This window comes from Cebidichthys violaceus, unplaced genomic scaffold, assembly GCF_023349555.1.
Source record: "Cebidichthys violaceus isolate CVI_PGR_0920_01 unplaced genomic scaffold, fCebVio1.0.p SCAF_5, whole genome shotgun sequence".
NCBI classification, from domain to species: domain Eukaryota; kingdom Metazoa; phylum Chordata; class Actinopteri; order Perciformes; family Stichaeidae; genus Cebidichthys; species Cebidichthys violaceus.
The window spans coordinates 17,117,635-17,142,754 of NW_027176705.1; the positions used below are offsets into that span (position 1 = coordinate 17,117,635).

Sequence of the window (25,120 nt, forward strand, 5' to 3'; positions counted from 1 at the left end):
GTTTTCTTCCCTGATTTGGGGCCCCCGTATGGATGGATGGGCATCTCTAGAATTCGCCTATATCACCTATGCTTAGGACCGACTCTGGTCTCGGAGACCCCACTCATAAAACATGCTGAAATAGTATGGATTTTTATATGTTCAATATCTGTGACTGGTGTTGACAATACCTTTAACGCAGCAGTACCCATCCCAAACCCACAGTGAGTCTATTTCTAGTTCTGTTACTGGAGTTACAGAGCTCAAAAGAGGCAACAGTGTGGTCTAATAGACCCCAGTCATAAGACTGTCAGTCTTTGAATGACTTTCTGGCAAATACAATTGTTATAATGTTTTTTCATTTAAATGAAACAAATATATATACATATATATATATTTACTTATACAGCAAAATAATTATGTTTTTTGCTCATTTCTGTATTTTGTCATCCTCATCAAATGTGCAAACGCATTGTGGCTGAGTGAAGGGTTTCTACCTTTTGAGTTTTAATAAGATAGGAAATCATCATTATCATTGTTGCGTAGGACTTGGATCAAACATTCACGATGACTACGTCAACTTGACTTCTCCAAACCCACAACCCCTCTAATTCAAACATCAAATAGGTGCTCACACAAAATATCACACGAGTAACTCAACCTGCACTTTCTCCATCGACAGATTCCAACGTTCATATGAAATTGATAGCTATGTAGTCTAGAGTCATAAAAAGCTGGCACAGACATCCTCATCCAGACCTTGGCACTCCAAAAGTTTGCATTAAAGACCTCAGGCACCTCACCGGCCTCATTAATCATCAGCAAACACCAGGTGAGCTAAAACTAACCGAGCAGAGCCACAGGCAGCGACGGGCTAATTCAGGCTTGCAGTCTATCCCTAATAAGAGTTCTGAGTACATCTTTATAGTCCCAGGACAGGCCTGACTCACCGAGTCCTCCACTAGGAGGGAAATCTAATCCCACAAGTAGCCTGTGAATGTGCAGTGGAAAAATAAACCGCTCAGAGAGCAAGCAGAGCCACAGTGAAAACAGCCACACTGTACATACTTCCACTCAGCAGATGGACCACAGGATCATGGGGCCGCACCGGCAGTCCGACTTATGGAGTGACACCGTCCACTGCTGCTTATAAACACTAGAAAATGGTTGTAAATGAGTAGCAGGCTTACTCACATCTACAGCCGTCAATCTAGATGTCTTAACCACCAAGTCCAATATTTACACAGAATGTGACTGGATGACATGGGTGCAGAAGGGTATCGACAACTTCCCAAACCTAACTGCAAAGAGCCCAGAAGAAACTTACACTGAGCAACGCATCGTGCAATGCAACTCTTAAAGCCAGAGTGTTAGCGTCAGTGGGGATCCCCACTCTCTCCCAGGTTCCTCCAGGACCCAGCAGAGGCGGAGCGGGTCCTACCTGAGACCGCGGCTTCCCCTGCACACGCATGTGGAGGCAGACGAGCAGCAGGAGAGCCAGTCCTGACAGCATTCTCTCACGTGGCCGCGGTAATGCTCCAACCAGTCACTCAGGGTTTCGAATCACGAATCCAGTGGCTGCCACCAGTCAGCCTCTTCCTTGCCTCTCTGAGAATGCCAATTCAAAAAAACCTCTCTCACTACGGAGCTGATCTCGACGAGCTCCCCCTTGTAAACTGACCTGGGGGAGGTGCAGCTGGGGGAGGTACTGAAGGGGGGGACAGGGGCTTTTTTAGAGGAGGGAGAGTGAGAGGTAGAAAATGAATAGGGGAGAGAGAGAGAGAGAGAGAGAGAGAGAGAGAGAGAGAGAGAGAGAGAGAGAGAGAGAGGCGGGAGGGAAAGGACGCAGGACGGAGAGTGTGGCAGCTACCGCTGACAGCAAATTGGAACCCAGATAGGAAGCTTCGGGGAATATTTTTCAATGTGACAGAATAAGTAAGAGAGGAAGGAAATTCTTGCTGAAATGGATGTGTAAGCAAAACCGCTATGGTTAAAATTGTGTGGATATAATTGGCAGGTGGGCACGCCATCTTCTAGGGATAACAACAATATCCCTTTGCCCTCTTCGAACCCTCCACCCCACGCCAACCAAAGACTTCAAGCCACGTCACACTGCTGGAAGCACAACTGCTGCAGCCAAAAAGAGCAGACTCATCATATGGTTTTCCTATTGCGCCACCATTGTTTCCCCAACATTAAATCCTAATTGACCAGGATATACTTTACTTAGGAAAGGAGTACACTTCTCATCCTTCTATCCAATACTTATTTATTTTTTTCATAAAATTATTTAAGAAGACCGAGCACATCTGGGACACTGCGGCTGGACCCGATTCTACACAAAGAGACTTCAGGAAACAAGCGCGAGATAATTGAAAACTGTCCTGTTTTGAAGTGCCACCCAGAGACCATAGCAGGCTGCTGCGAAAGTCCCATTGTGAGCACTGAAAGGATGTGTCTCACACGGCCCAGCGGTCCACATGGTGGGAACGCAAGGAGAGGAGACGGACAAGATGATACGATACAAAAATACTAAGAAGAAATAAAAACAAAATACTTTACTGGTGAGACTTTGAGTTGCTTTTGTGCAGTGTTTATACATTGTGTACGTTATTTCATTTGTCATTTATGTTATAAAAGGGTGTGGAAAAAAACACTTGCTGTAGGTCATTCACATATATTGTAGTTAATTAGCCTGCTGTAGTAATTGTGCTACTCTACTGGAACACATTCAAATGTAACACGGACATCAAATCTCTCCAGGTTCGGTATTTGGTGTAATCTCTGCATCTCATAACAGAGAAAGACAGAATAGGCAATGTACTTAACAATTCTCACCCCGCCACCTTTCACAATATTCTGCTAGGCTGGTTCACGGAGCAAGTAGAGGCATTGAGTGCAAGACAACTAAGTATCTCCACACCTGCAACTCAGCAACAAATTCTACCTGGATTTGGACAAAACAGTGGCGCACTGAAATCATGATCGGCTCACTCCATCGGCTTTGTTTTCACAGCTGACCCCTTCTACCACCACTACTGTGTGCACAGTACGCTGGCAAAGTGGCAAAGCTGCAGACGAGTGGAAGGGGAACGGCTCTCGCGATGTTCATCGTCTCCTGATCTGCCTCTGATCTGGACGACCTCATTACGGAGGCATAGCGCCCAGAGGTCGGGCAGGGCCAGACTGACTCTCCACTACACCCCTGGGGTCTTTGTTTCCTTCAACGAGTGGGTCGGCTCCGAAGCAACCTCGGCTTCGGGGCCCCTGATTCCTCCAGTCTCCGACCGGCACACACACACACACACACACACACACACACACACACACACACACACACACACACACACACACACACACACACACACACACACACACACACACACACACACGTCAAAGTCGTGCTCTGCAGCAGGTGGGTTCAGCGTTGCTGTACAGCACGCTGTCAGTGTGCGGCCGGCTCGTGCTCAATACAATAGCTGTATTCAGTTCTTATTTTCTGTCACGCTTCCAGTCTCTTTTGGGGCAATTTAGAAGGATGTTTAAATCTGAAGCTCATTAGCAGAACCGTGACGGCAAACAGTTTATGCAGGTGTGGCGTCGCTGGGACACGCTCTACCTGACAGATGTAATGCTGCCTTTGCCATTGATCTGGTTTACATCACCATGCTTCACACTGAAACGGATGAGAAAGAAGGATGCAGCCCCCCCCCCCCCCCCCCCCCCCCCAACACGTCCCCAGCCATATTCACAATCTCAAACAAATCTCTGTTGCTCTACAATCACATCTGCATCACATCTCCATTCATTCTATCTGCCTCTTATGAACAGAATACTAGACTAGTAACTAGCAACTCATAAAGTAGTGCAGCAAAAGTTAAGAAAAGGCATAAAGTGTGGGGAGAAAACACATGATTTTTGTGCATCTGGGATACATATTAGTCAGCAGAGCAGGCATGTAGGTCCTCAGATTGCATCCCTCTGAGCGTTGTATTGGACTGAAAAGGGCAAGAGCGCAGTGGAGGGAGCCGGGTTGATGAATAAAGCAGGTCTAGAGGAGATTTGGACTGGGAGGGGCAAGGTGTGGCTTAGGGAAGCCTCAAAAAACCAGCTGATAGTGGATGACACTACAGTAACAAATAGTTACTGTAACTCTCCAGCACAGAGCTAGAAACAGCTGAGATGAACCGCTTGTCAATTTGGAACTGGCAAGGTAGTGTTATGAATCACTGAGCATGGGAAGTAAATGAACAAAATGCTCCTCACAGCAAATGGCAAACTTGTTGACCACCTATACACCTCAGACAAGGTCTCACTCCGTAGCTTCACGGGACGTGATTGGACGTTCGGTGTGTTTGTTGGTCACGTTGCTCTCAGTGTGAAGATACAGATGGATGGACATGTGACACCAGGACCCCTTTAAAGCAGATAGGTGATTGTTAAAGGTGGAATTTTGACAATCCAAGCACACACAATCTCCAAATACACGGTGTTGTCTTTGACATTGTCTTTCCTCGGCCCATTCCTCACAGGGTAGTCTCGACCTCAACAAGAAGCTCTTGTGAAGGACAAACCTGCGACTGACTGACGAGACAATGAACAAAAAGACCAGACAAGTTGCTTGTAAACTCATTTGTCTCTGTGTTTAATGGCTCCATGCACCTGCTGGAGGCCTTTTGTTAATAGAGCTGTTAGACGCCATTAGATAAGAATCTAATTTACGACGGGGTTTGACCCTGAGCAGCAGGCAACCTCGAGCACAGACCAGCTCACACAGCAGATCTACACATCCACGAGCGCACACACACTAACGCATGCTGACCTAGAAATGCACATTTATAAATAGGCATTTATGATTATTTAAAACAGATAAAGTCTCACAAAATACTTGCACGTACCTGGTGAGTGCTACATCCACTGACACGCTCTCACACATGCATATCTTATCTTGTTCTCAAGGGACCCTGACATTCCAAACAAACCGATGAGGCATACAATGCGCTAAACAGCCTCTTCAATTGACAGCCACCCAGATAGAAGCCAATCACTGTCAACGGACGTCTGAGGAAGACCTGCGTGAACGCGGAGCCCTAAAAATACAACCTTGTATCCGTATAGCATGCCCTCATAAATCTGTCTCCCAGACCGGACACTGGGACTCCACTGAAGAGCTCAAACCCGCTGTGCTTCAGCCATGTCACATCAACTGTGCAGCTATCAGACAGAAGCACACACTGAACACACCATCATGATATCATGAGTCAGCACGCTGTGAAGGGGAGATGCATGGTGATCCTGGCAAGGCGGAGCTACAGAGGACCACAGAACATCTGGACATAGCAAAACAAATAACTAATAATAACAAATATTGAGGATGTAAAAAAAAATTATTAACTTCGCAATGTAAAAAATGTTTTGCTTCATTTGGGAATAAACTTCCTTCATCTGCGCATGACCTAGTCTGGTGAAGTAAGTCTCGGTATGTTTGAAAGTCATTTAGACTGAGAAAACAATGATGGATCTGATTGTGCAGATACTTTTGTTTTTTTTGCTGACACCAGTATTTGAAGCCGCTGGCCCAGCTGTCGTTGTGCTGAACTGCCAGAATACGACCAGGAAATGGAAATTCAACACAGAGCTGAACACAGGCTGTCTTTTACTCTCCCTGCAGTCCCATGTGGCCCTATGGAGATAGAACCAAAACAAACCTGGAAGTAATAATGTCCCTAGCTCTAACAAACTAGTTCACTTATTTGTGTGTATTTCAGTAGCAAACGGGATTAAAACAAACTAGGAAATGACAGGAATCAACAAAGCAAATCAAACAAGACAGGATAGAAACAGAGGAGCTAGCAGTGTGTTGGAAACACGTCAAATGGAGATCCCATAAAATGCTTTTCTGTTTCACAGCTTGAAGGAAGCCCCTCTCACAAGGTTAAACGCTCCCCTGTCTCTTGAAGAAAGACTTTATGAGATGTATCAGAACCCAGCGGCGGTGTGGTGGTGCAGAACAAGTGTCTGACCCCCCCCCCCAGAACCCAGAGCGCTCACGCCTCCCGGAGTTGCACAGGTCACACAGAGCCGGTCGGGGGCCGACGTGGTCCAGCGACAGTCAGCGGGGCCCAGCAAGATCCAGGAAGTTTAGGGCAAAACTAAGTCATCAAGCTGTCATCCCCTTCCCAGCATAACTTCTCAAACACCATCTGTCTTTACCGTCCTCCCACTGGGTTTCCCACAGCCCCTTACCAGTGACAAGTGCTCCAACAAGTGTCAGTAACGCAGGACGCTGTGTCTCTCCTAGCTCCAGGGCTGCCGCTCTGTCGCTGAACCTGACCTTTGACTCCCTGTGGAGGAAAGCTAGAAGAAACAGTATCTCTATTTGAGGGATAAATTAAGCAGCACACATCTATATTCACTCTCAACGTGAAGGACTGACCGACTAACCTACACCTGCCATCCCTGGAGCGACGCAGCAGTCAAAATCCCTGGACTGATGTCACAAGCACTAATTGCAAAGACAGCATCTTTCCTCAGCAAACACCACATCATAAATGTTACCGCACATGTCCGACAACCGACGACAGGCTCCGCCGACATGAACCCATAACCATCTGCGGCGGCTAATGGCGGGGAACACCCTGCGAGCGAGCAGCAGCTGGGGCTTGCCGTGACAGAGAGATGGGATTGAGGTATCTCCACTTGTCTTCACCGGGCAGGCTGTATTTCAGAGGACTCATCCGCCTTTTAACAAGTCCGCCCGTCCCAGTCCACCGCAGCAGGGAATGCACAAAACAGATGCAGCTGTCAGAGGAGAGAAGCGAGGAGTGGGGCTTGGGATGTTGTTTGATGAGTTTGGGGCCTGAGCCGCTCTCTGGGTGCCGGGAAGCATGCCAGCGCTGAGAGGAAGACCGTGGCGGAGACGTCGAAGCCACGCTGAGTCGGACCGAGCCTTAATTCTATCTGTCATCTTTATTAAGAACAATACCTCAAAATCCACGAAATCAGTCAGTTCCACGTTGACGGAGGCCCCTCCTGAATTGAAACATTTGGGCTCATGCTATATTTGGCACATTCATCATCCACATGTTTGCATGTAACCAGATTTCAACTTCAGCTTTTATGACCTTCTTTTAACCATCTTTCATCATCATCATCATCATCGTTGTCGTCGTCTCCCTCCTAATTGCGAAGAGCAGCAGGAAGTAGGCTAGTGGAAAGTAAACCCACTACCGGGTCTAGAGGAGTGGGCTGCATAGAGTTTTACCCTCAGCGGGGCCCACCACCGCCAGCAGAGAGAGTGTGTGCTCATTGATCGGCCTTTAAACACACACACACCCCTCTCAAATGCCCTTCCTTGGTACAAAAGGGAGAGAAGTCGCGGCTGAATGGAATTCCCACCATAAAGAGATCTTTCTTTCACTGTTCGTCTGAACACATTCGGGGGGGGGGGGGGGGCTGTTAATGTCTCCGCACTCACATCTATACACAGCGTTCCCACTTGTAATAGACAAACCGGGATCCTACAAAAGCTGATCAAAAGGATATTAAATATACTCGACAAAACTCTCAAAAGACTCCTATTACTTCACTCTTTGTACGTAGTTCATATGCAACGCGTGATAAAATGCAGTACAAAGTAAAACATTTTGAAAGTTACATTATATGATATGATATGATGAAAAGCTTTACAGTTCAGGTTCAAAATCACATCATGTTGTAGGACGGCATCGGCACTGAGTTTGAACCGGAATGGAATCAAACAGTGTTTGAGCCAATATGAGTGTTTTAGTTATTTTCTGGGTCATATCATACTACGCCACAAGGGGGCAGTTAAGATGTTGGTGATGAGTCCCATCACACGATCAAGTGATAAATACTTGTGAAGCAAGACAAAACTTTGTGTTTTATCTCATCTTACCTTAAATATACTCTGAAGAGTATGAATAAAATATAAAAATTAAAAGAAATGAAATACGTCAGTAGAGACTCCTCTCATGAATTTTGAAGCTTTTACTTGTCTTAAAAAATGCGTTTGATGGCAAGCGGCTAATGAGACAACCAAGGCTGTGAAAGGATACAGCCTTGTTGTGTATACTTGCGCTTATGCCACTGTAAATATACAAATATTATACACTTGTGTTTGCCACACATAAGCTAATTTTGTGTAATATTTCAAAAATCCAATGGAAAAATCCCATTGTTCCTTGTGTCTGGGGTTGGCCTACAAAAACACATCATCCCTGCAGTCCTCTATACAGCAAACCATCTATCCTGGGCAACAATCCAGGCAGTGAGATGAAGATGAAATCACATCATTCCTCCATCCGAAAAAAAAAGGTTGGACAGTAGCAGTGCCACAGTCCAAAACGTTAGGAGTACGGACTCATCAGCTAGTCTCTAACAGGCCGATTTGAGGGTGTCACTGTGTCATATTCCGAAAATCTGACATGGACACCTGCAGTGGCACCAGGAGCCAAAGGTCAAATGGACAGAGCTGGGTTGTTATTCATGCCGCTGGAAAGGGAGAAGTATTGGGGACCACACAAACTGTGGGGCCGTGTGGAGGCTTCCCTCGGCAACCAGCAGCAGGGCGTCACCGCAACCAGTGCTCATCCATCATGGTCTCTAAAAGAAGAGCACGGTCGTAATGTTTTCAATAATTGTTTTTTCATTGTCACGATTAAGAACTTCAAACTGCAAACAAGGGCAATAATCTTTACTCCTGCACTGTAATACCCCATGAATAAAGGACTTAAAATCTACAATATGTGATACTATTCACGATTCATCAATATCTTATCTATGTCTATATTAAGAGGAATAAAAATATTTAATTTCACACACACACACACACACACACACACACACACACACACACACACACGCATCAAATGTGGAGTGATGTCAGCATGTGGGGCTACTCCATACATGGCACAGCGACCAGAGGGGGTTTGGTGCCTTGCTCATCAGTGGCCAGCAGGTGGACTGGAACCTCTCCGGCTACCAGTCCACACTCCATACCTGGGGCGTGTGTTATCAACCACCCACGTGAAATGACCATAACATGTTTTGTATGTGTCGTTTCAATAACAATAGATGGCTAAATGATGAATGCTTGATTTGAGTAAAAGATATACACCTATCTATTTCTACAGATAGCAAAGTGATACAAAGAAAAAGTCACACATTTTGACGATTAGCTGCTTCTTGACAATGTCATCGATGTGCTGTGAGGACAGGCCCTGACCCGCTGGATCCCCTCTGTTTGAATGAGTAGAAGAACGTTATTGTGTGGTTTGGGTTTGGGTTGAATCAGAGGCACCAGAGCAACCGGTAGGTCGGACTTTGAGTAAATTGCTTCTTAGTGCCTTGGGGACAGTGAGTGCACAAGCTCATTCAGAGTTCAACTGAAGCCTACTGATCTACAGTTTATAGTAGCGAAGAGTTTTAGTTCTGTTAGTAGGGACTTAAATAGAAATCTGTTTAGTTAATTACACTTTATCTTTTACATCTTTTGGGTTTTAACCCTGTCACTGTCACTGGTTGAGAAAAAAGAACAAACGCAGTTTTAGTATGAAATATGACAGAGAACCGAGGACACTGAAAAGCTGTAAAAGGGGGTGTTGCTATAACAACCACATAAACAAGAATCAAACTATATGATTTTTTTTTCCCATAACAGCTTTCCCACATGAATCAGAATGTAATGCCGATCTTGGTCTGTCGTTGTCGCTCGTCAGGTCAGAAACTGATTAAACAGAGAAACAACAAAACATTCACTTGACTTTTACCAGAGAATTCAGCAAACGTGCTCACTCACGATGAATTAAACACGCCTTGTAAAAAATACTGATGCTATGATATTCCTGAAATTCCAGTGCTAGAGACCATCAAACAGTTAACTCATGGACCGGACTCCGCTGAGCACAGCAGCTGGGCGGCTCCTGGGCAGAGCTGGAGACCACCAGGGTCACATCAAAACAGTGCTTGTATTCCACATGGACCTTGTCTGCTGGATCAGCTACAGAAATAACAGCATTTAAAGTTAGCCACTGACAAGCTAACTTCAGCTAATTATTATTAGTTATACAATACCATTACAGTAGGCATATTATCATGTCATTACTATGTCATCATTTAACAAGCCTGTCTTCAGCCACCGTAGCGGACTTGTGACATCTGTACTTAGGTATGGCAGCTAATGTCAGGATGCTAATGGACATTTAGAAGGGATAACGTTCACCATCTTAGTTTAGCCCGTTAGCATGCTAACATTTGGTAATTAGCATTAGCTATCACAAAGCACAGCTGAGGCTGATGTCATTAGCTTGGTATTCAGGCCTGCTGGTGGCGTCACAGAAAAAGATAATCGATCATCAAAGTTTTAGAATTCACCCTCTAGGGACCTTGAATATCTTACGCAAATATTACAGCGTTCCATTTAATATGTGTCACTCAATATAAGACATTTCTCCCTGAAACACGAAGATCAATCTCATGATGGTGGAAGAGGGGGATCGCCTAATTCATCCTCTGGAGATCAAGAATGTCTGCATGACAATTCATATAGCTGTTGAGGTACTTAAATTAAGTGGTGGACCGACAGACAACGCCATCCAAAGAGCACGGTGGCGGAACATATGTGACACCTAACATAAAAATCTCATTTGACTGATATGATTTTATCATTTAAAAGTGAATTTGTTTTCACCCTCACTTATTATAGTGTTTCAACAAGTTATAAAGTATCATGTTAGGTCAAGCAGAGTGCAACGAACCAGCTCCCCGTCAGCTGATTCTAACCCACGATGACCGACGCTTCAGCCACCTGCTAGAGCGCAGAGCATAGGGCGCAGTGACACCTCCTGCTCTGAGCGCTGTGTACAGCGTGTATTCCACACGTCACGGCACGTTTGTGTCGGCTGCTCTTACCGCTGGAAGGGAGAGTAGAGCAAATTCCCACAATCGTGTATAATTTCAATGATGAGAGCCGCTATGATTTAAATAAAATGACCCAGTTGTTTTGATAAGATCTCTCGGCTTGTAGCAAACCTCCTGTTCAAGTGACTGGAACAGCTGTGAGAATCCCAGAGGGGAGAGCGATGAGAAAACATCTCTCTGAACGACTGCTGATGAGTTTGAATCATCAAACGATCAGCCAGTGCTCTGAGGAAGGAACATAAATGGCTGATCTATTCCAGATTTGTAATTGCTTGATTTGACTTTGACTTAAGTTTCCCTTATTAGAAATAATAATTCAACCCTTCTGGAGGATCACCATGTTGTGTGCGTGTTAACAGTGGAAATGTGATCAGGGCCAAAATAAGAGATCTGAAGGCTTTCTATCTCGATTAGATCTTGATCTTGAGATTGTCTCCGGATTACAGCACATGGGAAATACACTGGGTTAACAGAGCCAAGTAGGAAAAACCACTGGAAATGAGCTCTTTAGCCAACATATTTCTTCCAGTTAAACCCTGATTAGAAGAACGTCAAAGTGAATCCAGCACACCAACACAGCCAGCCATAAGAAAGCCCACACTTGCCTTGGGTGGAAACCTCCTCCTGACCTCCACTTCACACACAAAGACCTCTCACTCTGATGCCATGCTGCCCTCTGGTGGTCACAGCCGTTACTATATCTGAGCTACTGCTTGAAGTGTGATATGTTTTGGTCCTATTAGAGATGAATCGTCCAGTTCTTATACACCTTTTAAATGAGAACAGAGTTCAAAACAATGTTCGGATTGGGTTTAACCTTCAGGTTGGATTTAACCTTCAGGTTGGGTTTAACCTTCAGGTTGGGTTAAACCTTCAGGTTGGGTTTAACCTTCAGGTTGGGTTAAACCTTCAGGTTGGGTTAAACCTTCAGGTTGGGTATGTTCGTGGTTTACTTAGTCAATAAGAAATGTATCTAATAGACAAATGACTCATCGTCACGCATGAACCATATTCCAAGGTTGCAGCATAGACTATCCAAAAAGTGTAACAGAACATCCAAATATTGGCCAAAATATTTGTACCACCTGTTAAATTATTAGCAGGTCCAGGAACCTCATACATCCTTCATGTCCTCTTATGAATTGAACTTTGGTCGGTAGATATTAAAACATTAGGATCCAACAACAATGTAAAAGCTAAGCTTGAGGAAGCTCATGTTAGCATTAGCGACACGCAAATGTATTACTTTCCACAATATATCTTGGCAAAGACCATCGATCCGGTAGACATGGGGGGGTTCACAGGACAAAGGAGGCAAAGACACTGGCTTGTGACTAAAAGGTTGAAATCTTTACAACAAAAATGTGGCCTACCGAACATTTCCCCACCACGCAGAGAGACGTGTCATTCTGCCCACACGGCGTCCCATCGATCACCCTCTCCGACTGTTGCACGTAGAACCTGAACCCTAAGGCCCGGCAGTTGAGTTTACAATGCTGATCCCCGGGAACTGAAAGCAAAGATGTAGGAGTTTGTGAAAGCTGTGATGACATATTATTTGGAATATAAGTGCAAAAAAGACAATCATTATATATATATATATATATATATATATATATATATATATATATATATATATATATATATATGTTTATTAACATTCAATTCAATACTTAACTATGTGAGGTTTATGTTTTTTTCTTCATGCTAAGGCCCCAGAGACGTATGATTAATAGCGGTGTCATGTAATCCCATGAGGGATGGGCCAAATGTTTGAAATGACACAGAAATAACATAAAATAAATGAATAAATTAAAATAAGGAATAGATGCATTTGAAGAGCATGTCGTTAAGGCACATTGAAAGGATGAGAATCACAAACATATAGCAAGACCCTTTTGTGTAGCATGAGAATCTTTAAGGACATGCCCTCAAATTCTTAAATTCCCAAAAGACTAGCGATGTGAAAAGCGCAGTGCTTAGGGCCACATCATGTCAGCATGCCACGAATCCAACCAATGCACAAGTCCACTATTTTAATTAACTTTAATTCCAGTCAGTCAAAGCGCTAAAACAACAATTGATTAGACAAAAAAATATTTTGTCATTGTTTATGCTTGCTTTGTGCCTCGGCTGCTGCTTAAAAACTGCAGTGCATGGCAACATGGTGACAGATTAGAAATAATGTGTGTTTAAGTCCTAAAGTAGCAGATAAATTCAGAACGATTCAGAAAGTGTCTGATAAGTTATTGAATTCATAATTTCCCACAGCTACCGTTAGAGGAAACAAACAATAAAACGTGTCTTAAAAATGATCACGTGTTTGAAACCAGCTCTATGATTTTAACTAAAGATTCCTCGTTTCACGTGACGACACAGGAACCACAAAGGATCCCGATCCCTGTTCTTTACATTTCGTTCAGGTGCTTTATCAATTAGATACACTATAAGCCCAAAAGTGAGGTATTTCTTAAACAGATGTACGAGTTTAAGCACTGTTCAAGATGGGCGACAAGTAATCCGGGCTCAGCCTCGTACATTTAGCCGAGGTTATTTAATCTTTACATCTGCATTACCCGTCAGTCAAGGTCTGCGGAACAAAGACCAGATCTCAAAATACACACGCGGTTGACAGGATATTAATCTGGAGCCTGTTAGTTCCATTTGTGTTCTCAGAGAAGTTACATTTCAGGAGGTGTTTTGACTGTTGCCCGGATACCTCAGGTGGGTGAGGTCAGAGGGTTTGTATGGGTGAGCGTTTGTCAGCGAGCGTACAGACAGATGACATACTGCAGAGCTTACATCACGACACGCCTTAGTTCATAGAGTAGCTCATAGGTCGGGCAGCGGAAGATGTAAGTGACAGAGAAATTGTGATTAATTGGGAATTGTGTGTGAGACCTTCAGATGGTGTAGCCTGGAGCTCTTCTTAGGCCAGCGTTCTTACAAGCAGGACGTATTTATACATCTGCATTCACTAACACAGTTAATAGACAGACTGTATGGTCTTACTTTCATGTTCTTCTTTTTTCACCCTCTATTAAACTCGTTAGTCAGACTTTTACTGTAGCACCACCATGAAGGTTGTGGTTTTGTGGTTTTGAACAAAGCGTCTATTGGATAGCCACGGGATTCGGCACCAGTGTCTGGGCTACTTTTCATTAAATGTGTGTATTGACCACACTCTTTCTGGTCTGCCACAGCCTATTTATCTAACATTTTATCTTTGGTTATTGGACGCAGATATGAAGCTTTGTTTGCTCATGATTTGTCTTCTATTGCGCATGTAATGGTTTTATGGTTTTACACGGGCTTGTGGCAGGGTTAGGATATGTGCCGATTGGTTGGGTTATAAATTGCGATTGGGCTGATCTGATCTGGAGAAATTGTTCTGTACACACATTTAAAACATACTAAGGACGGATTTAACAACTTTGGAGACAGTAAGCATCATCAGGTCAACGTTTCAATCAGTCCAGTACTTTCGTTTGTGACAAAACGAATGATATTCCCATCAGCCTACTCTGCAATTTGTGTTTGGTGCTAATTAGCAAATGTTAGCACGCTCCAAACTATCACCTGCTCAGCATCAACACCTTACTGTTTCAACTGTGAGAATGACAGCTATGTATGGCTGTAGATTAGCCCTGCTGTTTTTCAAGTAACTATAGCTACCTGGTTATGATTACAGCCTCACTGTTCACCATAACTCAGAGTTTTTATATAAATGTTTACGAGGTGTTTTTGAAGGCCCATTAGCTGTTGTCAGCACATCAGCTAACATTACTCTCCCCGGGGGCCACAGAGGAAAAGATTTACCAAAGCAATTTCATGTTATTATATAACTTAGTCTACTAAGTAAATGTAAAGTGTAAATACATACATATAGATATGCACATAGTGTCCTTAGGGCTGCATATGACCTACCCTCATTGAAAGGTTCCCACTCGTACAATCTGCCCATGAAAGGTCGGTTGTTGTATGAAGAACACTGAACAGCCCTGATGTGTCTGCTGGATGGAGGACAGGCCTGAGGATGGACCCCACACACACACACACACACACACACACACACACACACACACATCAGACACACGTACATTTATTTCACACAAAGACAGGTACACCTTGCAGCTCACTCTTTCTTGCCAAAGTAGTTAGACGAAGGCTCTCCAGTCTACCTCAAACTCCCCGACATCCCCCATATCTCCTCTGTCTAAACAAGCCCCTGGTCTGCTTTACTTTGCATAATATCTGAGTCATCGCACACCAGAAACAATATACAGAGCCAGATTTATTTTAATGCAAATGATGGATTCCATAACCCCTAAAGCTTTACCAATATTAGTGTTAACATTACATATTTAATGTAAGTATTAAAATTAAATTTGAATTCTAACAAATGTTTGTTTTGCACAGGTTATGAACAAAAAGAGAGTTCTAAGCAACAGAGGCATAACGGTGAGAAGTTAAGATATCGGCCTCCACCACCGGATATCTTGCTCCTGGAATCCAACACTGCCTTGCTCAGTGCCGAGTTGCGCCACCTTCAGTGGCTCTTTATCATAGTCTTTACCGTAAACTTTATCTGGCTTTGGCAACACATACAATACTTGTGTGTGTATGTGTGCTTCATGGTTATTGGTACGCTTAGTTCAGTGTTGCACTGTGGAAAAAAGCTTGTGAAAAGTGGTCCGTCTGTGCAAGTCTTACGCTCCTATCTTCTGCTCTAATATTCTTTATTTAATTGTATTACCTTTTTTTTGTAAATAAATTCTACAAAATCAATATATAGTATTTTCTTCCACTCACTGCTTTATCAACAAACAAATTAAAGGAATCGAAAACAAATCAGAACAATATGCAAAATCAGTAATGTTATTTATCTATTTACTTCCCAACATGCTGGGAACAATAAGGAGAAGGTGCAGATTTGCATACATTACTGTTGCAGATCCTGTAGTGAGCATGCTCCCCTGTGCAGAAGGAACTAGGCAGGGGGTTGTAGGGTCTCTCTTGGTGCTGCTGGGGTCCAGACGTCTGGCTGCTTGACTCCGGCTCCTGCTGGACCTGAGCCTGGTTGGCCGAACCAGGCTGGTAGAGGGGGGCCCACACTTGGTTATGTTTGGGCTGCTGTGCCCTGGGCTGCACATGGGGTCTGCTGTGGCGATGGAGGGTGTTGGCGGGGTACAGGTTGTTTGAACCGTGGCCTCTAGCGGCTGGGTGGTGGGCGTCAGCTGCAGCAGAGCGTCTCTGTCTGTGGGGGCGGGCCGTCCCGGGGCCCTGGCCCGTGTCCGTCTGCAGTGGAGCTACATAAGGAGCTCTCCCGTAGCCATACCTCCCCGGGCTGATCTGAGTGACCCTCCTGAGGACACAAACATGATGAGATCACCGACTCCACCGATCCTGTGCCGGTTGTCACCACCATCTCTAGACCCACACACGTCCCTGCTAACTAGAATTAAATCCAGTTACCCATCGTCTGTCAAATTAAAGTATCAAACCTCGTAAAACCAACCAGAGATTGGATGACAAAGGACATGCAGCATATTTGGATCCACACCTTTTTACTTTATCTTTTAGCAAAGTTTCTTCTTTCGCTGAGGAAACTGTCACGGTTCTTCAACCGAAACAACGAATTCGGAGAAGCGTCCAGATCTGGGAGCTTTTGTCGTAGCTTGGCTCCTTAGAGTCCAACTCAAACAGCGCCCCCCCCCCCATTACTCAGCTGTCAGTGCTATTTGTTTAAAGGCAAGCACAACAGGAAGGAGGTCACAAAGCTGCAAAGCACAAGCCGAGCCTTTGACCACATCCATAAAAGACTAGCTTCACACTGAAGGGCAGTTCGACGGCCCACAGCGATGGCTCCAAAGAGTCACTTTTAGACCAGAGCTGCTCAGCATGCAGCACAGGCTCTTTTAACACGTGCAGATATTGACAAGAACTACTGAAAAAGACTTCTTTGTCGACCGTCATGATAGTGAAATTACTTCCAATAAACTAACTTTGTTAGTTTAACACTCAGGTTAAATACGTTTGTATGAACTAGAATAAAATACATAATAATTATGAACTCTTTTGCGTCAATTTGCACAGCACCTTGTGTCTTTAGCTACTGATGAGTGACAAGTTAGAATGAAATGCTGATGGTAGTGGTGGAGAGCGCCATCTAACACAGCTCCAAAATCTCTCATTGGTGGTCAACTGGATTGGGATCAGGTGAGGGTGAAGATCTAAGAATATCAATACCATAAATATCATACTCATCAAGTATCGACTCCTCATGTCCTGTCTGGAAGCGTCTGCATTTGTAATGTTTCTTCATTCATTTAATCAGTTTTTTTTCCTTTTGTCACCCATCTGAATCCAAACACTTCCTCTAATTAGATGACAAAAAATCCCAGACTTGGTAAAACACTGATTTAAACGTTTCAGCTTGTGCAGGACGATACAGTACCTCCGTCCACCGGGCCGGGTCTCCTTCTCCTCCCTCGGGTCGCCGCGACTGCTGCTGTTGTAGGACCTGCCTGCTTGGCGGTGCAGAGGAACCGTTGGCCGCAGGGCTGAAATGACGTGGCCTGGTTGCTGAGGGTGAACACCGGTTCTCCTGGAGGGGTACTGGGACGGCGTGTAAACAGGCAGGCAGGGCCTGCTCTGCTCCTGCACCCCTCTGCCACAGGTCCGGGAGCAGGTCGACCAGGGCCCCCAGGCTCCCCAGGAGCCCTGAATTTCTCCCTGCTCTGCCCTGAACTCCTGTTGGGGCGCTGCCCTCTCAGGAACCTGCATGGAGTTTAAACAACCGAGATTAGCGACAACACGGAGCGCCGGAAAGCGCCACGCGAAGTGCGTGCCAAGGATTGATGGAAAGCCTCCATCAACAAGACTGTAATCTCCCCGGATCATGGCGTTGTGTCAAGGCTCAAGTCAGTGACCTCATCTCATCAACATGACGATCCTGCCCCACCACTGTCCATGAAACAGACCTCTGTTCACGGTTATAAAGCCCTGATTTGGCTGATTAGTGGGTGTCTGTTAAAGGCCTATCCCCTATGGGCTACCTGCGTTTCTCACTGTTGACTCCAACTCTCTGTGCAACTTTGCCAAGGACATATTAGCGTCGATCACTGCACTCTCTGTTTGAGGAACCAGCCAGGGGGAAGCCCTGTGCCAAGGCGGCTTTATCCGCTGAGCAGCTTGGAAATCCCACTCTTTAAGGGAGCACTTTGTCTCCATTCACAGCAACCTCTCTGGGCAAACACATGGCCGAAGTAAAAAGCTCAGCTGCCTTTGACTTTTAGCAAATGGAGAGAGAATACAGAAGCATTGGGGACAGTTGGCAGGAAGTTCCTCTTGTGTCAATCAGCCTGTGCAGCTATTCAGACCTCTTCTACCCTCCCTCAGCTTTTGTAACTCAGCCACTGTCATCTCCCGGCGTCAGCCATAGGTCACACAGCTGGACTCCCCCCCCCCCCCCAATCTAACCCGACCGGAGAGTCGATCTGTCAGTCAGCTTCATCCACGAGGAGCATTCCACTAGTTTTCTTCCGTGTGGTTCTTGAGTCTCCAGAGGTCAAGAGACGGCTCGCTGACAGCTGACACAAGCCGTCTCGTTTTCACCGCAATCAACAGAACTTTCCGCTCAAGCTCCCATTACATGTTAACAGATTAGCACCCTGGTCAGGTTCCCTGTGGGGGGGGAACTTGCACTGTTTACACACACTGGGACAGAGGAAGCAGGAGTGAAAGTCTATCACTTAGGGCGAGACACGATCATGCATGCCATCTCCAAGCGAAGGAGCGTTCCACCAGCCTGCGCCAACCATGCGTTCAGACGGGTTGATAAAACAACATGAAAAATTCCTGGAAACATCCGAGGGAGGTCTAGCACCGCTTGCACGAGGGTGTCTAACAGCTCGCAGAACACCGATTTATTGATTTTTATAAGCAACTGCTGCTCACCCTTCTTTGGTCTGTTGAGCGTTGGCAGTCCAGGAGGTCTGACAGCAACAGCCAGAGGACAGACGCTCTACAGAAAAAACAGACTGTTTACTGACACAATCAAGAATGTAATGCACTGCACTGTGACGCTAATAAAATGAGAGATCAATGGATCATCAGAGAATGAGACAGTTACATAAAAACATGAATCTGCATTTAAATACAAATTACAAAAACAAAAAGCTTTTAAAGAAATAAGTAATCCGTAATAGAAACACTTTGACATTACCTGGCAATCCAGACGCAGGCTGCCTGCATCGCTCCTGAATTCTTTAAGTTGGACTCTTAAAATGTGGAATAGAGAAGTTTAAATTAGCATACACCTGATGGCTCCTGACATTTTCGGCCCAAACGCTGTCTGTGGGAGCCTGCAGTAAAGAGGCACTGGAGCTAATCACTATCCATCTACGTCCATATAATTCATCTTTATCGTTTTTTAGAGCATCAAGATGTGAACGTATCAAAATATAAATATTACTGTCCCTGTGTGCCATAACTATCCCACCAATGTCACATCCTGACACTACATCCCTCTGCCTCGAGACACTGTCTGGGGGGACGGGGACTATACCCACTTGACCATGTGAGTTGACCTTCTCGGACCTCTGACTCCTAATGAGGCAGCACCCCCTGCTGAAAAACTGCAAGAGCCCATTAGACAGCAGGTCTGGGGGTCCAGTTAGAGAGGGACCTTCACCTCTCACCCCAGACCATATAACTCAGCCCTGCTTGTCTAAATTAAGCTCATTGAACCAGACAGGGTGGTCATAAAGTCCTGCACACTTCATTGCGTCCAAACCAGAAGAAAACACACAGAACACGCGGTATGCGATTATTGTAGGGAATAAAGAAAACTCCCCATAGGATTACATTTAACTACAGAAGTAATAATGATCAACATTGACAGCCCGCGTCTCATCCCGTCCACGTACCTGCAGGTGATGCGAGTATGGTGAAGTATTGTACTACTCCACTGTACTTTCTAACTACTGTATCCTACACTGCAGCGATCACAGATCCACTTCCAAGCGCAGGTATCCTCATGTGTCGACATTTTAATCCAGGTGAATATTCGGAGTTTTCCCTCCAGAAACGTTGTGCAAAGCCATTTAAATAAGCAAATCCGTATCCGGAGTAGCGAATCAGATCCTGGCGCAGGAGAAACTCCGGACCTGGGTCATCCTTGGTGATTCCGGCGCGTCTGCTTACTTTGTTACGCGCAAAGCCACAGTATGACAGAAAGCTGGAAAAAAAAAAAAAACAACCCTCTTCTGCGCCCTCCACCGCAACAAGCGCTCTCTCGCTCTCGCTCTCGTGTGTATGTGCGCCATGTAAATATGTAGGCGTGTGTGTGTGTGTGTGTGTGTGTGTGTGTGTGTGTGTGTCTCCACCTTCTCCCGCTCCGTGAGTGGCGCGCTTACATGCGCCTGTGTGTGGAGGAAACATACTCTCTGACACTCATGTCTCCCTCTCACAATGAAACGTCCAAATCGCTCATTTACAGACTGAAGTGAGGCCAACGCTCAAAAAGCTGCAGCACGCGCCCCTGTAGGTAGACACCTGAGGGACACGTGCGCCTCTTCTCTTGTGTGTGGTCACGTTAACCAGTCTGGATGCTCTGTAATGGTTTAACGCCCGGACAGGAAAGAGGCCAGTAAATGTATTCCTCTTATGTTTAGCAATGACATCAACATGTGCATGGTGTCGCTTTTACTAAACTCTACCACATTCTAAACAAGTAGAATAACACAAATACACTCTATTATACAAAGCTGAAATTCAGCAGGAATAAAGAGTCAGTTCAAATCACAAAAATTAAGAAAGAGGAGAAAACGCTTTTGGGTGGATGCTTCTATTGAGTGGGTACACTGATCACTTGTGTCAACGGTCTAAAATGTGACCCAGAGTGCACCTAAGAAAACATTGTTGCACTGACCGCTGATCGCTCAGGATGAAATGGAGGGACATGACTCACTCATTCATTGAGGGGAAGCAAGTCACCCGGATTCAGCGATCACTTTGTGTCCAAAAACACAGAATTGGACAAACTAAAAGACTTTAAGCTCATTAAAAAATGTGACACGGTTTGTACAAAAACCTCCATATCTCTGAGGGTGGTTCCAACGTTCTGCACACTTCTGTATCGACACCCTACAGGTGTGGTGACTTTTTTTTTTTCTACAGGGCAAAATCACTGACATTCACTTTCTCATATTCGTGCAGTAATACGTCTTGGTGTGCTGCTTTGTTTGACTTGTTTAATTTGACAGAACCAAACAGAGCTTCGCATGGTTCAGTGGTTTACACACCACACTGTGTGACTTACACAGCTCATTACAGCCATCGTCTGGAAACATGCTGGCTTGACAATGGCTTCATTATGTAGTCTAAATGTAATCTGTCAGAAGTGTGGAATCTATCAGTGTAGTCTGTACCTACAAATCATCCGCTCATCCATGTGCTACCGCCCTGTATGTATACGCGCCTCTATGGAGGAATCTGCAGGGGAGCCGGTCCTGTTGTTGGCCCCACTCACTGGTGCATATATGTTGATGCTGCTCAGGAATTTGCCTTTAACCCCAATGTTTCCAAACCCTTCACAGGCAAACCAGCCTCCAATTTAAGCTTCTGTAATGAACCAGCGTTCCGGATGACCCACTGAAGGTGGAGAGGGGAGTCCCTGATGTCCGACACCGGACGAAAATATGCATCGATTTGCCAATGGACACCTATTAAACTGAAAACATATATATCCATCGACACTTCAATAGAATAATACAGTTTACATCACTTCAGTGTTTGCAAAAATAAATAAATAAATTTAATATAACTTAACGAGCCAGATTATTGAACTGGTAACTAAAATAATGTAATCTGATTCATAATATAAAAAAAGAAAAGAAAGAATGAACAAAAGGTTAATTGTGACTTTTAAACAAATTGAACTAACTATTTTTTGCAGTGCATGGCCGACAATAAACAATGCACTTGGTTCACACCAGGAGAAACTAATAGTTGGTCCTGTGAGGTGGAACGAATTGGCAGCCGTGTCTCCAGACCAGACAAAGGTCTATCAGAGGGTCCAGCACAGCCTCCAAACCTGCGCTCTGAGTTTACTGAAGATAATACTGCATGACCCTGGTCCTCTGGTAAGTCCACGTTAAGTGCAATAATGCTGCCTTTGCTCAACTCACTCTTGTTGCTAGTACTCTAACCTCCTCTATGTGTGCATAATGACTACAACATTACTCTGTTAAACAGGTACAAACGTACAGCTGAATGAAACAAGTTCAGGCATGTTCTCTGGGGGGGAAAAGTATTCTGGGACACGTTGGTAATAACTAACTAAAATAGAAGTACGCAAGGCAGACTTAGAGAAAGTGGGTCAAACAAACGTGGATTCATTATATATATAAATAATATAATGTGTATATATATATATATATATATATATATATATATATATATATATATATATATATATATATATATATATATATATATATATATATATACCAATACCTGAGCCCTTCTTGGCCGATCTCCACTGTGCGTTGGCAGAACAGAGGCCTGCAATGATGCTGTTGTGAAAGAAAAAAACACTGCTTTGAATTTATCATGTCAATTTCATCTGAGGCCCAAGGCCTTAGACTTTTTTTTTTTTTTAAAAGCCATTGTAATGAACATAATAACTCTGCCTCTATATGTGGTCGGCAAATAAGCTTTGGTAGGATTTTGTTCAAAAATTCAAAGAGCTATCTTCCCCCCCAAAAAGAAATCCAGGAGGAATTGTACAGTTAAGTAGAAAAGTTTGTCTAGTGTTAAAATTCCTGCATTCCTGCTAAACCGTGAGTGCAGTCTAGTAAGTCTCAGTCCACACTACGCTGTTTTAGTATGGAGTCTTGTATGCTGTATGGATGCTGTACACGCCAGCATCCATACTGAAATGGCTTGATTTTAGAATGTCATGTGGACTGAGACCTAATGCAAGATATAATACAAAGATGGAGCTACTTAAAGTAGACATCCATTGGTGCACACTTGAGTACATTACTCTCTACTGGGTTTAATGCCAAAAGTAAAGCTCTGTAAAGAACAAATACTACTTTTAATTTGAGCAACAGATTGATTGTGGGTTATTACTCACCCAGACGTATGGACTTTGTGTCAAAGTGTTGGGCCTTCTCAACTGTGTGGGCCTCAGGAGCTACTGCTCTGCCTGGACTTCTACACTGCTTCGGCTGTGACTCATCGCTCTCGCTCTCGCTCCCTGCCTCTGCGTCTGCATGCTGTCAGTAGTCCCGGAGCTCCGTCAAGTCCTTTGGGACAAGACTTCTCTCACACAAAGTTGACAGCCATAGTACCATAACAAAAAAACAACTGAATGTGTCAGCACAAACCAGTGCTGTTCATCAGAGCTGCTCAAAAGAAACTTGCTGGAGCTTTTTGACAGCAGACATTCGCACCGAATGGTTTCTTGTCAAAAAGAAAAGGACAAAATGAAACACGGCATTTATTTTTGATGTCGGTATGAGATCTTTGTGGGACAGGTGGGCCAAAAACCAACACATTAGGCAGTCATACTTCTTACACAGCATGTTTAGGTACACGTCTTTGTCTTCCATTGGAGGATATACTACATCATGCTATTTAAAAAAACATCTAAAGAAGCCTTTCACACGATCGTCGAAACGTCTGGTTCGGATACAACTTCCTCCAGACAGTGTGCCACCTGTATGATAGAGATGGATTCCACAGAATAACCAGAAAACAACCGAATGTAATACACAATCCGATGGTGTAAAAACACCATGGCTGATGTTTGACACTCCGTGTCGAGGCTGCGCTCCCCACCAACATGCCTGATTACACAAGGGGTTAAAAGAATTCTTGGTGGGACGGTTTGAGTGAGGGAGCCTGGAACAGGTGGTGATAAACTGGTGAAGCCTCTACGCCTTTGGGGACATTCCAGTCTGAGTTCACACTACCCAGAGGATCCTTCATGGTTGCTGGACCTGCTAGTGCACACACACACACACACACACACACACACACATATATAGACCCTAGGCCTCACCGGAGACTGATGGTCTATGAGATGTTGTTGATGCTGTCCTTCAAAGTGAAGAGAAGAGGGGGAGGGTTAACATATTTTAGAAATGGACTTGTGTTATTCTTGCGCCTAATGAGACAACTGTTCTGATCCCACATGATGCCCGATTTAAGAGAGACATGACTTCTTCACTCCTGTAAAAAAATAAAAATAAAAAAGAGGTTTCCAGAAAGAGCAATAGTGTTAATACAGAATCTTTTAATACTAAGTACAATACAGAAAATCAGTGGTAAACAGAGAAAAAGTCATTGTCCTTGTTTGTGCCCTCCTTTTATAGGTCAGGCGGGACAAAGTGAGAGAGAGATGCATGAAACTTTATTTAAGACACGGAAAAATCACTCGATAGTCTCAACAAAAGAGACGCGGGTCATTTTCAGCTGATGACAGATACGGTGAAGAAAGCTCATTCAGAAAGCTTTTAAAGTGCAGCTTGCTCCGTAGGGGACCACAATGCACTGGGGCCCGACACGTCCCCTCTCACTCTCTTCAAGTATATCACAGCTCCGAGCACTGAAGAATCGAACGGATTAATGGTAATCTACATTCTTTGTCATGACAATTCCTCTAAAACATCCTTCTTAAAGAGCTACACACTCGTCGGGGAAATACACCTTTCCGTTTCCACCGACGATCACAACTGATAGTCGGTGATAAGTTACAGAGTGATGACGTGTTAAATAAATGAGTTTGTGATGACGCCCTGCAAGGCGCCCCGGGAAAAGCTATGTCCACGTGTGTGTGTGTGTGTGTGTGTGTAGTCTTAAGTGTGAACCTTTGGTCCTCTTCACTTGGTCTCAGAGAGCTTCGCGAGGCTGGCTTGGCGGAAGGCTTCCCGGTCCCTCATCTCCAACACGCAGTCCCTCACCATCTCTGCAAACATGGAGGGCCAGAGCTTATGCAGGGCCTCGCCCTTCAGATTGGTGTCGGACGCTCTGCGGACCAACTCCTGGAGGTACCGCTCTACCATGGCGGCGCGGTCCGACGCCTCCACAGTGCCCTCCTGCGAGGAAAACGAAGAGAACATCGTTCATGTTGATTTATGTTGTTGAAAAGGCTTAAAGGTGAGGTGCAGTGGCGGGAAAACCACGG

The 25,120-nt window shown here is 44.7% G+C and overlaps 2 protein-coding genes across 5 annotated transcripts in view; both read right to left on the bottom strand.

Moving 5' to 3' along the window:
- Positions 1–20,255, bottom strand: part of LOC137887517 (thrombospondin type-1 domain-containing protein 4-like) — a 39,482-nt gene extending 19,227 nt beyond the window's left edge. For 2 of the 3 annotated variants that reach the window (XM_068730582.1, XM_068730581.1), the window contains exons 1-3: positions 15,862–15,937; positions 14,848–14,950; positions 12,294–12,430 (exon numbers count right to left, since the gene is read on the bottom strand). In XM_068730582.1, the coding sequence (XP_068586683.1) occupies positions 12,294–12,430; positions 14,848–14,884 (174 nt within the window). In that variant the 5' untranslated portion in view covers positions 14,885–14,950; positions 15,862–15,937. Of the gene's footprint in view, positions 1–12,293; positions 12,431–14,847; positions 14,951–15,861; positions 16,286–17,377; positions 17,701–18,879; positions 18,947–19,147; positions 19,203–19,850 lie in introns of those variants that run through there. The other variant, XM_068730583.1, reaches the window with a different exon arrangement.
- A 3,954-nt stretch (positions 20,256–24,209) lies between these two features.
- LOC137887830 (leucine-rich repeat-containing protein 49-like) overlaps positions 24,210–25,120 on the bottom strand; it is a 31,100-nt gene continuing 30,189 nt past the window's right edge. For both annotated transcript variants that reach the window (XM_068731060.1, XM_068731059.1), the window contains exon 18: positions 24,210–25,031. In XM_068731060.1, the coding sequence (XP_068587161.1) occupies positions 24,816–25,031 (216 nt within the window). In that variant the 3' untranslated portion in view covers positions 24,210–24,815. The remainder of the gene's footprint in view (positions 25,032–25,120) is intronic.